This window comes from Hipposideros armiger, unplaced genomic scaffold, assembly GCF_001890085.2.
Source record: "Hipposideros armiger isolate ML-2016 unplaced genomic scaffold, ASM189008v1 scaffold_265, whole genome shotgun sequence".
Classification (NCBI taxonomy): Eukaryota; Metazoa; Chordata; class Mammalia; order Chiroptera; family Hipposideridae; genus Hipposideros; species Hipposideros armiger.
In genome coordinates this window covers 1,864,205-1,878,382 of record NW_017731615.1, presented here as the reverse complement: position 1 = coordinate 1,878,382, position 14,178 = coordinate 1,864,205, and the positions used below count along the sequence as shown (strand labels likewise).

Here is a 14,178-nt window from a genome sequence, read left to right as displayed (position 1 = left end):
AAGTAAGTTTCACATTCTCTAATAGTGAGAGAGAGAGAAACGCTCCACCAAGGAAGAGAAACCCTTCTCATGGGACTGTCGCTAATGAGCCCAAGTTGTTAAGGAATGTAGAAAGCAGTTTTCCATTTTACTAGTTAGGATGGTGTCTCAAGGAAGGCTGGGAAGGCAGGGGAAAGAAACTTGAGTAAATGTTCAATCACACTTCAATGCTAAATGACAGAGTAACTTTAAAGGAGATGTGCTGTTCTAAAATCCAGAATTTAAGGGTTTTCAGTGAGGACTGCATACTCACAGTGCACCTAGAGTTGTTTTATGCACACTGGTGCTTCCTAGAAGGCGTGGGATTTATCAGGGTTCTTATACTCAATCCTAAACCAGTTTGATTTCTGACTCGATCTTAGGAGATCCCAGCAGAACTGGTTTACAGGCTGAGGATTTTTTTCCCCTCCCGATCAAAGTCTCTTCTGAATGACAAGTTGCCCTTAATATGTTTGTGGACACATCAAGCTCAATGTGAATCAGCAGTGTGAACTGGCTGCTAACAGGACCTAATTCAACCTTAGGCTGCATTAACAGAAGCATAGTAGCCTAAACTGAGAAAGGTGACAGTTCCTCTGCCCTGTACTAGTCAGAATACACCTAGAGGGCTGCACTCAGTGCTCAGAACCATATTTTTCTAGGGTCACCAACAAATTGAAACACAGCCAGTGAGGGTGACTGGGGTGGTGAGGGTCTTAGGAACATGGCATTGAATAATGGTTGTGGAATTAGGGCTGTTTGACCTGAAAAGGAGAAGGAAGAGAAGATCTGGTGTATCTGACTTCATATATTTGAGAGGCTACGATGGGGAAGGAGTAAATATGTAATGTGGTCCCAGGGGGCAGGCTTGGGATCAGGGGGGAGAAGTTGCAGCCAAGTAGATTTTGGCTCCATATCAGGGATAACTTTCTATTAGAATTGCTCACCAATGGAGTGGGAAGCCTTGTCCATTCATTAGTTTCCTATCAGAAGCTAGTTCCAGCAGAGACTGGGAGGCTATCTGTTGGTTTTGCTCTAAAGAGATGGCTGCATAGGTTGGGGGCTGGATTAAAGGATTGTTGAAGATCCTTCTTGAGAGTTTCTGATTCGGTGAAACAAAGTCCACTTTCCCAAGGCCTTAGTTCATACGAAGGTTTATAAACTTGAACTCTTACACATTGAGTGCTTTAAGAGTCATGAGCAACCCAGGTTCCCCAATCCAACTCCAGAATGAAAAGAGTAGAAAACTATTTTCATGTTCTGCTTCTCCAGCATGTCCAGATATGAACATTCTAATGACTAAAAAAGCAATTCCAATGATCTCACTGACATATCTACTCAGTAAAGTCAGTGAGCTATGGTATTAGCATATATGAGCCCTCCTCTTCCAACAAAATTTTCACTTTTATGGGAAAGGGTAGTCTTAAATACTCTCTTTTCTCATGCATGGGGGTGACTGTAGAAGGATGCTCACCAATGCTAGAGAATAATTCCCTACGAGCTACGGTTAACGCAAATGACAAAACATGGATTGAGTCTCGATGGAGTACTTCCGAAAGAGGCAAATATGTTTTTTTCCCTTCTGTGTGAGCAAACACACTGTGATTATTTCTGAGCAGGTCAAATTAACGTATTTTCTTAGAAGTATGTAGAGCTATTATAATGATAAAGATAGGTTTTTCCATTTTTCTGTGTAACGCGTTTGTGCTGTGAATCTGTTTTAAAACAACATATCGAGTAAAGTACACACATCTTTAGAGTACAAAAATCATTTCCTAAGTAAGCAAATAAAACTTTGCACTTCAAATCAGGCCTCAATTCATTAAAAAATCTTAAACTTCTCATGAGAAAAATTAACATTTAAACCACTGCTGCTTGGCCAAGCACTCCACCACACAAGAATATGAAATATCTCCTCTAAAAAAGTACAAAAAGGACAAAACCACAAATGTGGAACTTCAATTAATTTAAAGCCCCAATCAGCAAAGAATAAATCCTTCGCAGATCTAATTACCAGCGCTCTCGGAAGACCCAGGCCGACCAGCCAATCTTCCCCGTGTTTGAACAGCTTGATGAACTAGGGGACTGATGGATATCAAGTCATTTTGTTTAATTTATAAATGGATTTTCCCCTAATACTTAAATTATCATCAGTACAACACAATGAAAATGGGAACATTCTGAATGCAAAGTCTATAAGAGTCCTGGAAGGAATCCCAATGAGGAATGTCACCTCTGTTCATTCCTCTATACAATTGATCTAATTAAATACTGAGGGTGGAAAGGCAGTTTAAAATGTAGCCATTTCTGTTTTCTTTTTAGCCTTAATTTATCTGTTCACATCTTTCAAGTACCTTCTCTGATGCTTTAAAAAAAAATAATAAGAAACCGAGATTTCTGCAAGTCCCTAATATTTCTAATTTGGCACATATTCAAAAAGTCTCTGCCATAGATTTTGCTGAATAATAAATAAGTGCATTACCCTGAGCCGCGGTAACAATCAAAGGAAGAGGACTTTCCGAATCTGAACCTTTTCCTCCACGAATTTGACAGAGAAACCAAAGGAACTAGTGTCTCCTCTATGTATTGTTCAACTGAAATTAGATCTCTGGATTACACTTATTAAAATGTCTCCTTATTTTCAAATATCTCCCTTATTTAATTACTGCGCGAGACAGAAAGCTGCATGGAATTGTTAAATACCATTAGACCTATTTATAGTCTCTTCACATTGGCAACTTGAGTGCAATCACTGGCAAAGGTCCTGCCCACCAACCCACGCGTTGGGACTGCAATTCCCACCTGGCTCAGGGGTCTCCGACTGGGAGGAGGAAGATGCTGAGCTGGCTCCGTCCTCAGTGGTGCCCTGTGACAGGAGACCCCGCCCAGGGGGGAGCTTCATGCCCAGCTGCTCTGCCATCTCCACGTGGTCCCCGGGGTGGACGTAGTCAAAGACGCTACTGCCTGTCAGCTCCACCTAGAGGGGGGAAGAGAAAGAGTGGGGAAGAAAGGCGTCACAGGCTTTTCCATTTTCAAATTCGGCACCACTGTGATTCGGATACTGAGCAGAAAAGGAAATACATAAAAGCAGCCCCCAGAAGCACTCCTGGTTCTAAGTCGTTATTCTCAAATGTGCTTAAGCATTCTTGAAGTGGAAAGAAAAATCTTTTTCACATGTGTTTATTTAGCAGCTGTTTAGGCCAGTTTTTTCCTCATACACTGTTGTTTGCATAAAGCAAAAACATTCTGTGATATGTGGCTGAGTCCGTCTTGAGTTCAGCCGTTTTATCCATGCATCACACATCATCAGTGCTTGTATGTTTGGTGTCAACTGGATGATTGACTGAATCCTACAGTTTTCTCATTGATAAATTTGGGCTTTGTACTGAAATAACTGGGGATAACAGATGAGCATTTTCCTTAAAGTACACAGATTTCCAAGATGTGCATTTATACATATCAGCTTATTTTTATGTAAATTTAAATGGAGGAAGTGCTGCTTACAAATATATGCAAAGGCATAATGTTTTCATTAAATATTACTCATTAGCTCTGTAATCATATGGAGAATTTTCCATGCAAAAGAGGTCAGCTGGGGTCTGAAGCAGCCACTTTTTTTTTCTGCTGGTATCAGCTTGTTTTGCCTTCAATCTAATAAAACGCATGGTGCAAATCTCCTTGAGGGCTTTAAAAAATGTTTTATTTTGTATACTCTTTGTTTTAGGCTGACTCGAAAGGCAGAGAATGAATATGAAATATCAGAAGAGGGCCAGGCTGAAAAAGCAGCACTGCTCATTTTAATGCTGTCAGACATGGCCCCTGTCTGGGTCCTGTGCTGTGTGAGGGCAGAAAGGGCTGGTAAGGATTTGCCTTATTTCTGTACTCTTCTGATGCTATAACTCTTACCTCCTCCCAAGAATAGCAATAATGCTCCTAAAATAGTGTCGTTGGGTTATAGGTATCATGACAGGGAGAGATGTGTCAGCAACAGAACAAGAAAAAGCTCTTTCCGGGGTCACTAATGGGTTTCCCAGTCCTCTGGAATGTAATGGTCTCAGGCCAGCTATGATGTACCACAGAAACCGCCAGAAGTTCAGATGATCACAAGTTTCTTGGTGGATATTTACCTAAAACTCCTTCCTACCTCATCTCTCTTTCCTGTGTAATTGGCAGCATCTCTCCAAATTCTGCCTGAATGCCTGCACTCTTTCTCCTGCCGAGAAGGGAGGCGGGTGGTGGGCGAACTGTCACAGAGAGCTTCATACCCAGAGCAATTATTATCCCCAGAACTCCAAGTCCCCCTAAAATTATCACATTTACTCCCGACGCCATTTGATTAAAATCTTAACAGTCCACACATCTTCAACATCTATCAATTAACAAAGGTATAACCAGAAAAATGGGAGGCTAAATTCAGTTTGGCTAATAGCTATTCCTGAAAAAGGCTCGCATAACTTTTACCGAAAATGAGGTACTTTCTCTCTGTTATTAAATTACACTCTCCTACTGTATTACTCGACTACTGACTCTATCATTTTACAATAACTATTTTCTCCATTTGATATTGTTACAGAGCGGAAATCAGAATTCATAAGTGATCAGTTCCTACCCTCTGGGAGGGAGGGATTACATGGAAATAATCCCTTTAATGTGCGTCTTGCCTCTAAGCATTTCACACAGCAGTAAATGGGTAAGCTGACTTTGAGCAATTAAGAAATTAAATGAAACTAATAAAGTGTGTGTTTTAATATTTCTTGATGGTTATTTTGTTTGGGGATTAGTGAATATGAGGAAGTCACTCTCATTTTGCTTGGAGTCTAAGTGCAGCACTTTAATAAATATTTCTGTCACTTTTCTCAAACTCCGAGTCTCTCTTTAATACTGAAATGTGCCTTTTGGCACAGACCACCGATTGTGATAAGATGACAACACAGGTAGGAGACACAATACTCTTTTAGGGGTGCTGGTTATTGAATATTCATGTAAGCCAGTCTCATGGAGAGGAGAAGGAGGTCACTATCTCCATAGCCTGATTTGCTTGGATGTGCAGGCATTTCTTTTCCATAAAATAATGTCCTAAGTATAGCACATCTAAAGTAAGACTGAGTCACATGTGTGCCATGGCACAGTGAAGACTTACTCCTTCAGTGACCTCACGGGATCTTGCACCAAGATACTCCAAAGTCTAATATGGAATGGAAAGGTTGACACTGAGAATCTGACCCTATCATAATCATCATGCATGTATTGTCATCAAGATCATATGCTGTAAGGGAAAGCAAAAATACTTGGAGTCACAAACCGACTTGGAGATCAGAATTTTTTCCTCCCCTGCTGTGTGACTTTGGACAACTCATTTAATCTCTCTGGGCTTCAGTTGCCTATTCTGAAAGGGGGCTGTATTGCTGCTCTGAAGGATTCTGAGGGGCATCACTTACACTGTGTCTACATGGATGGCACCCCCTGGAGTACCACTCCATGGAAATGGTGGCAGCCTGACAGCTGGGATGAAAACAAAATTTGAGCTACCTGCCTCGCAGCTTAGTTTTGAATTCAGTGAAACCATGCACAAGAAATCCCTTTGTGAGAACTGAGCAGTACAAAATGTCTGCTGCTGTCGCCGCTGTTTGGTGAATGAGAATGGATGACACACAGACATGTATATTCCTGTATAACTCTGGTGAGGAGTTCTTAGGGTTTGTGTGGTCATTTTGGGACATCACTTTAATCAGCAGGGGTGCAGCAGAGGTGATGCATGCTTAGAGCTTCAACTACAACAATAACAATATTCACAGAAACATACCACTATGTGTAAGTACTTTCCATACTCTCCTTTAAACCCTCAAAACAAACTTTTGAACGGGCACGATCATCCTAATTTTACATCATCATCATCATCATCATCATCATCATCACATCTCATATTTATCTGTCACTTTCACCAATTTTCATGCTATTTTCACTTCACTTCATTCAATTTTAAAGCTAGCAAAGACCTTCAAAACCATCCGTTAATACCCTTCATTTAGTAAGTGAAAACTTTTTGGTTCTGAGAAGTTGCAAGTCCTGTTCAAGGTTACCCAGGTATTTGGAAGCAGGGCTGTAAGCCCACTGGCTAACTCTCAGTTGACCACTTTCCTCACTAAACCCTTGTCTGATGTGTTTCTTTAGTTTAGCACACCTGATTTAGTGCCTTGAGCCCAAGAGTCCAATGGCAAAGCATGCTTAGCCCAGGGGATTGCTAGGCTACCTGCCCTCAGCCTCCTTCCTCCGTGGTGCTCAGTGTTCTCTCCTGAATACAAGTGAAGCGAAAGGATAGAGGAGCTTAGACTTCTGGTCAAGAACATGGAATAGGTAAACAGTGTGTTGGCCTCCTCCTAAGACCACATTAAAATTAGCACTAAATTATAAAACAACCATCAATGAGAACCACCCAAAGACTAGCTGAACAGAATTCCTATAACTAAGAATATAAAGAAGCCACGTTGAGACTGGTAGGAAGGGCAGAGATATACAATGCGCCACTCCCACACTCACAGTGTGGTGATAAAGAATCAGGAGGGATATCTTGGCTGTGGAGGTCCCCGCTAAGGAGTGAAAGGTCCCAGCCCCACAATGGGTTCCCAAGCTCAGGACACCAGTGCCAGGAAGAAGAGTCCCCATAAGTCTGGCTGTGAAACCCAGCAGGGATTGCATACAAGTAAGACAGAGTGTGGCTGGAGTCCCAAGTGTTCCTCTTAGAGGGCTCATGCAAGGACTTACCTGCTCACAAACTCACTCACTCTGGGTTCCAGCTCAGGAGCAGCAGCTCAGAAAGTGCCAGGGACATACGGGGAGGAACTACATTGACTGGCTTCAGGGTAAGGACTGGAGGGGCGGGGTCAACTCTCCTCAGGTATGGAAGTCCTGGCAGGTGCCATTGTTCCTTTGTTGTGCCCTCCTCCCACCTGGCCGGCCTAGTGCAGGAAGGCACCAAATCTATGCTTTTCATTAACCTGGCTAACTGTTCACTCCACAATGGTGATTCCCTGAGACCCCCCCCCCCAACTCACGTGCCCAACCCGAATGACTTCTGGCAGCTTTTCTATACAAGTGGGCTGCCTAGGTTCATATTGTGGACTTTCGTGAAATTTTTCAAAGGTTCACAAACTCCAAACAAGCTGTGGCTGGTGTTGGCACACCCTGTACTTCTTGCTAATCCCCAATCCCAGCACAAGTGGCAAGTTGTCTCAACCTGCATTGTAACAGCCATCAGGTAGCTCCAAGCCTGGCAGAAGTGAGGGCCAGTCTTGGCTTGGAATGCAACTTCAACTAAGTGGCCACAAACCTGGCACAAGTGGCAGCAGGCCTCAGCTCACATCGTGGTTCCAATACTGGTACCAGTGACGGTCAGCCTCAGTTCACATCAGAGCCTCTCCCAAGTGCCTCCTAGCCCAGCACAAGCAGCCACCAACTGCAGATCACTTTGTAGCTCCTACCTGGTGGCCCTGGGCCAGACACAAGTGGTGGTGGAATTTGGTCTGCACCAGAGCACCACCCAAGAGGCTCAAAAATCAATACACCTGGTGGCCAGCTTCAGACCACACCAGAGCACCACTCAACCAGCTCCACAAATGATACAATTGGAGGGAAGCTCTGCTGGTACCAGAGCCCCACTAAAGTGACTCCTGCTCCATGGGGTCATTCCCCACACAACACCTGTAGTCACAGCCAGTCAGCCTAAGGGTCAATCCCACCCACTGACACGTTAACAGTAATCAAGTCTCAACTAAAACAGGAGGGTGCACACACCCACACAAGGGATACCCCTGGAGAACCTGGCTCAGGTGACCAGGGAGACTGTGTCGCCAGGCCCCAAAGGGCACCTGCCACATAAGGTCATTCTGCCAAGGCTAAGAGATATAACACATCTAACAATGCATAGAAACAAAACAGAGCGTCAACAAAAATGAAGAGGCAAAGAAACATGTCCCAAATGAAAAAAGAGGACAAAACTTCAGAGAAAGAACTAAATGAAATGGAGAAAAACAATCAACCAGATACAGAATTCAAAACATTGGTATAAAAATGTCCAATAAACTTAGGGGAAGAATAGATGGACTCAGTGAGAACTTCAACAAAGGTATAGAAACCATAAAAAAGGACCAGTCAAAAATAAAGAATATAATAACTTAAATGAAGAATACATTAAATGGAATCAACAGCAGATTAGATGAAGCAGAGGATCAAATCAGTGATTTGGAAGAAAAAGTAGCATAAAACACCCAATTGGAACAGCAACAAGAATAAAAAAATAAGATGATCATTTAAGATACCTCTAGGACAACATCAAGTGTAACAACATTTGCATCATAGTGGTACCAGAAGGAGAAGAGAGAGAGGGCACAAGGAATTGAAAACCTATTTGAAGAAATAATGATGGAAAACTTCCCTAACCTGGAAAAGGAAATAGACATAAAAGTCCAGAACACAGAGTCCCAAACAAGATGAACTCAAAAGGCCCACATCAAGACACATCACAATTAAAATGCCAAAGGTTAAAGACAGAGAATCTTAAAAGCAGCAAGAGGAAAGCAATTTTTTATCTACAAGGGAGCTCTCATAAGACTGTCAGCTGATTTCTTAACAGAAACTTTGCAGGCCAGAGTGACTAGCACGAAAAATTAAAGTGATGAAAAGTAATGACCTATAACCAAGACTACTCTATCTTGAAAAGCTGTAATTTAGAATTGAAGGACAGATAAAGAGCTTCCCAGACAAGAAAAATCTAAAGTAGTTCATTACCACCAAACCAGTATTACAAGAAATGTTGTTTTGTTTTGTTTTGTTTTGTTTTTCAGCTGAGCCATCCTGCTACCTGTTGGCAGCTCAGCGGCTGCTCAGCTCGGGCTGGACTCAAACTGCTGTTGCTCAGAGCTCAAACTCTTGAGCAAGCTCTTAACCAACTGAGCCACTCGGCCGGCCCACAAGAAATGTTAAAGGGACTTCTTGAAGAGGAAAAAGATAAAAATATGAATAATAAAATGGCAATAACTACATACCTATCAATAATTATTTTAAATATAAATATATTAAATGCTTCAACCAAAAGACATAGGGTGTCTGAACGGATAAGGGAACAAGTCCCATACATATGCTGCCTACAAGAGCCCCACTTCACATTAAAACACACACACAGATTGAAAGTAAAGGGATGGAAAAAGATATTTTGTGCAAATGCAAACAAACAAAAGCTGGATTAGCAATACTTATTGCAGACAAAACAGACTTTAAAACAAAGGTTGTAATAAGAGACAAAAAGGGGCATTTCATAACAATACAGAGATCAACCCAACATGAGGATACAGCTCTTGTAAACATTTACACACCCAACACGGGAGCTCCTAAATATATAAAGCAAAGATAGACAGACATGAAGAGAGAGATCAACATTAATACAGTCATAGTAGGGTACTTCAACACCCCATTGACACCAATAAATAGATCATCCAGACAGAAAATCAACAAGGAAACAGTGGACTTAAATGACATATTAGACCAGATGGATTTAATTGATATTTTTTTAAGCATTTCACTTCAAAGCAGCAGAATATACATTCTTTTCAAGCACAGATGGAACATTTTCCAGGACAGACAATATGTTATGCCACAAAACAAGTCTCAATAAATTTAAGAAGACTGAAATATCAAGCATCTTCTCTGATCACAATGGTATGAAACTAGAAATCAATTACCAGAAGAAAATGAAAACACATACAAACATATGAAGGCTAAATAACATGCTACTAAACAATGAATGGGTCAACAGTGACACAGCCAAAGCAATTCTAAGAGGGAAATTTATAACATTACAGGTTTACCTCAAGAAACAAGAAAAAGTGCTGCACAAGATGGGTTCACAGGTGAAATTTACCAAACATTCAAAGAATTAAAACCTATCCTCAGAGTAGTCCAAAAAAATTGAAGAGGAGGGAAAGCTCTCAAGATCATTTTACAAGGCCAGCATTACCCTGATTCCAAAACCAGACAAAGACATTACAGAAAAAGAAAATTATAGGCCAATATTCCTGATGAACATAGATGCAAAAATCCTCAACATAATATTAGCAAACTGAATACAGAAATATATTAAAAAGATCTCACACCATGATCCAGTGGAATTTATTCCTGGGATGCAACATTGGTTCGATATCTGCAAACCAATTCATGTGATATACCACACAAAATGAAGGATACAAGTCATATGATAATATTGATGTAGAAAACGCATTTGATATTTTTTGAGCATTTTACTCCAAAGCAGCAGAATATGCATTCTTTTCAAGCACAGATGAAACATTTTCTAGGATATATCATGTTACACCACAAAACAAGTCTCAATAAATTTAAGAAGACTGAAATCATATCAAGCATCTTCTTCCATATCAAGCATCAAAATCCAACCTCCATTTATGATAAAAACTCTCAGCAAAGTGGGGGTACAGGGAACGTATCTCAACATAATAAAGCCCATTATGACAAACCCACAGCTAACAACATATTCAATAGCAAAGTGCTGAAAGCTTTTTCTTTAAGATAAGGAACAAGACAGGATGCCCACTTTCACCACTTTTATTGTAAAGAGGCATCCAAAAATCTATTAGAACTAATAAGTGAATTCAGTAAAGTAGCAGGATACAAAATTAATATTCAGAATTCAGTTGCATTTTCATACACCTATAATGAACTATCAGAATGAGAAATTAAGAAAACAATCCTATTTACAATTGCATCAAAAAGAATAAAATACTTAGGAATAAATTTAACCAAGGAAGTAAAAGACCTGTACTTGGAAAACTATAAGACATTGAAGAAGATACAAACTAATGGAAGGTTATACTATGCTCATGGATAGGAAGAATTAACAACATTAAAATGCCCATATTGTTAAAAGCAATCTACATATTCAATGCAATCTCTATAAAAAAACAATGACATTTTTCACAAAACTAGAACAATTAATCCATAGTTGATATGGAACTGCAAAAGACCCTGAATAGCCAAACCAATCTTGAGAAAGAACAAAGTTCTTTCATGCTACCTGATATCAAAGTATATTACAAGGCTATAGTAGTTAAAACAGTATGGTACTGGCATAAAAAGACACATAGATCAATGGAACAAATTAGAGAGCCCAGAAATAAATCCATGCTTATGTGGTGACTTAATCTATGACAAAGGAGGAAAGAATATACAATGGGATAAAGATAGTCTATTCAGTAAATGGTTTTGGGAAAACCAGACAGAGGAATGCAAAAGAAGAAAAAAAAGAAAAGAAATTAGATCATTTTCTTACAACATACACAAATATAAATTCAAAGTGGATTAAAGATGTAAAAAACAACCGAAACCATAAAACTCCTAGAAGGAAATGCAGGTAGCAAACTGTTTGTCATTGCTCTTAGTAATATTTTTTTCTGATATGTGTCCTTGGGCAAGGGAAACAAAGAAAAAAATAAACAAATACGACTACATCAAACTAAAAAGGTTTTTCACAGAGAAGGAAACCATCGGCAGAACAAAAAGAGAACTTACCGAATGGGAGAAGATATTTCACCAGGTGAAAAAGGTGAAGGGATTAAGAAGTTCAAATTGGCAGTTACAAAACAGTCATGGGGATGTAAAGAACAGTATAGAGAATACGGTCGGTAATACTGTAATATCTACGTATGGTGTCAGGTGGGTACTAGATTTATCAGGATGATCGCTTGGTTAAGTTATATAAATGTAGAATCACTATGTTGTACACCTGAAATTAATTTAATACTCTATGTCAACTGTAATTGAAAAAAACAAAAAACCCCAAAAAGGTCAGAGGAGCTCAGAGGTCCCTGCTCAGCCTGTTTGACTGCAAATGTACTACTCGAGATATAAGTTGAGTCAAGCCGACTTTGAACCAAATATTGGCCTTTTCTAGTGTTCAGGTTCTTCTTTCTCTTAGGAAGATTGACTAGGCAAGACCCTTAGAGCTAGCCTGACCCTAAATTTTATGTCTCAGAGTAGACTGCAGAAACTAGACTGGGGATTTTTTACTTGATGAGCAGACATTACTTCATGTCAGTTTGAAGTAGGAAAACTAAATTGAGTTCCAGTAATCGTAGAGTTATAATTAGGTACCCTCAAATCCCCAGTTATCAGCTCTTCCAAAACTTTTGCCCACTGAGAACTAGGACTAGTGTCTTGTACATAGTAGGTGTATCACAAATGTTTACTGAACTAATAAAAAATGGATATTTAAGCTTGAACTAAATCTGCTTTATCTGTGCTTGATTTGGAAAAGTTTAGATTTGTTCTTTTATATAGTTTACGGCATTATTATTAAAATATTATTTACTCTGTAAAATGAGTTACAATATAGCAAACATAATGTATTCATTCCCAATAAGTATTTGCCATAGGCATTGAGACCTACACCTTCTTCTACAGAAGCCAACTGAGTTAAACTGAGGATAGGACTATAAATGCGAGGAAACAGATTTTAAGGAACATCTTTTATAACCATTTCGCCCCCAATCTATAATAGAACTGTGGTTAGTTGGTTAGTTCGCTAGTTCATTATCTGCATTTTCATAAAAAGAATTATTTCTAAACTATCCCTTCAAATCACCAACAGTAGAAATTTAGAGAAATGTCATTTTATACTGACTATTTGTCAATCCTTAATTACGATCTACTTACTGGAAAGGTATAACTTTCCCCCCTCTACTAAATACTGTGTTCTTTTAATTAGTACAAATTGCATTATAAGGCAAATGTGAGAACCTCTTCATTTTCTAGTAAACACCATCAGTTTATATGGTGGTACAAATAAACAACCATGTTCTGTTTATTAAACTCAAGAAACAGACCCATGGGACTTTGAATTTTTCCCCTAGCAAAGGAAGGAACATCAGGGCTCTTTTGAACCTTGCTCACTAGATCCACCTTTACTCCAGCTGAGTGACTCTAAAAGAGAAATTCCTCTCTTACAGTGCCTAGTGTATTTATTAGAAAACAGCTGAGAACGTATAAGGGGCAGGAGATACATAACGAGTAATAAGTATTTTTGCTTCAACTCCTTTCTCTCTGTCTTTCTCCACTCGATGCTACCATAGATTCCTCCAGGACAAATCTTAGCAACTAGTGCCTTAGCTACCAGTGCCAGGTAAAACACATGGCCTTCCTCAAATTTATTTCACATTCTATTAGTTTGCATGTAATTTGCACACTAGACACAGTTGATTTGGTAACTATGAAGTTTCCTAGAAAAAAAATGTAAATTTATTATACAGTGGTTTGAGTTGACTTTTCCATGTCGGGTCATTGTACCCTGCTGATAGATCGGATGGGGCACTAATTTGTCTTTTCATACATCAAACAACCATGTCAATAGCCTCTGCTTGGCCCCCTGGGGTGAGCAAATACTTTTTGACCACAGCGATGTACTAACAGGGCAAATCATTGAATTCAGTGCTCCCTTGATTGAAAGGGTTTGGTAGAAATGAGGAACAGGCAGCAATATTTCTAGTCATCTTCACATTGGCACAACTTTATAGGATACCTTTTAAAGAAAGATCATAAAATCTATTTATTTCTATCTTTAAAAATATTTCAGTTTCAGGAATAATAGAAAGTTCATTTTTATCACTCATAAAAAGGTCATTCAAAAACTGCCACTTAAAGTAACATTTCCTAAATCTTTTGTAAGATTTTTTTTTTAACTTCTTGAGGGGATTGAGATTACTGAGAAGATTGGAGGTGCTATTGGTTAAACCCTTTTTCAGGAGTCCTTTTGCAGCCATGCCCCACTCCCACAGGGCATGACATCATATCTGGATAGAAGGTCATGCCTGAGAGAAGAGTAAGTTAGTGGCAAGTAGTTTGGAACATTAACTCCTAGGTTAGTTTTTCAGATCTACCATGAGAAAATCCTGGTTAGAAAATCCTGACCCCAGGGTAAGATGGAAATTCTCTCACGATGGCAGGTTACGATTTGTAGTTTTTTGTGAGGGTCACATTTATATTATTGAGGGATCATAAAGAGATAAAAGAATAAAATATAATAAGATATGATAGTTTGATTAGCATAGGTTTTCTTTGGATTTACTGGTATCTTAATGCCATCTTCATAACTTCCTACAT

At 39.5% G+C, this 14,178-nt stretch overlaps 1 protein-coding gene across 8 annotated transcripts in view; it reads right to left on the bottom strand.

The window, feature by feature from the left end:
• NPAS3 (neuronal PAS domain protein 3) overlaps nt 1–14,178 on the bottom strand; it is an 897,388-nt gene that overhangs the window by 141,743 nt on the left and 741,467 nt on the right. For all 8 annotated transcript variants that reach the window (XM_019656776.1, XM_019656779.1, XM_019656780.1 and 5 more), the window contains one exon: nt 2,821–2,995. In XM_019656776.1, coding sequence (XP_019512321.1) covers nt 2,821–2,995 — 175 coding nt within the window. The remainder of the gene's footprint in view (nt 1–2,820; nt 2,996–14,178) is intronic.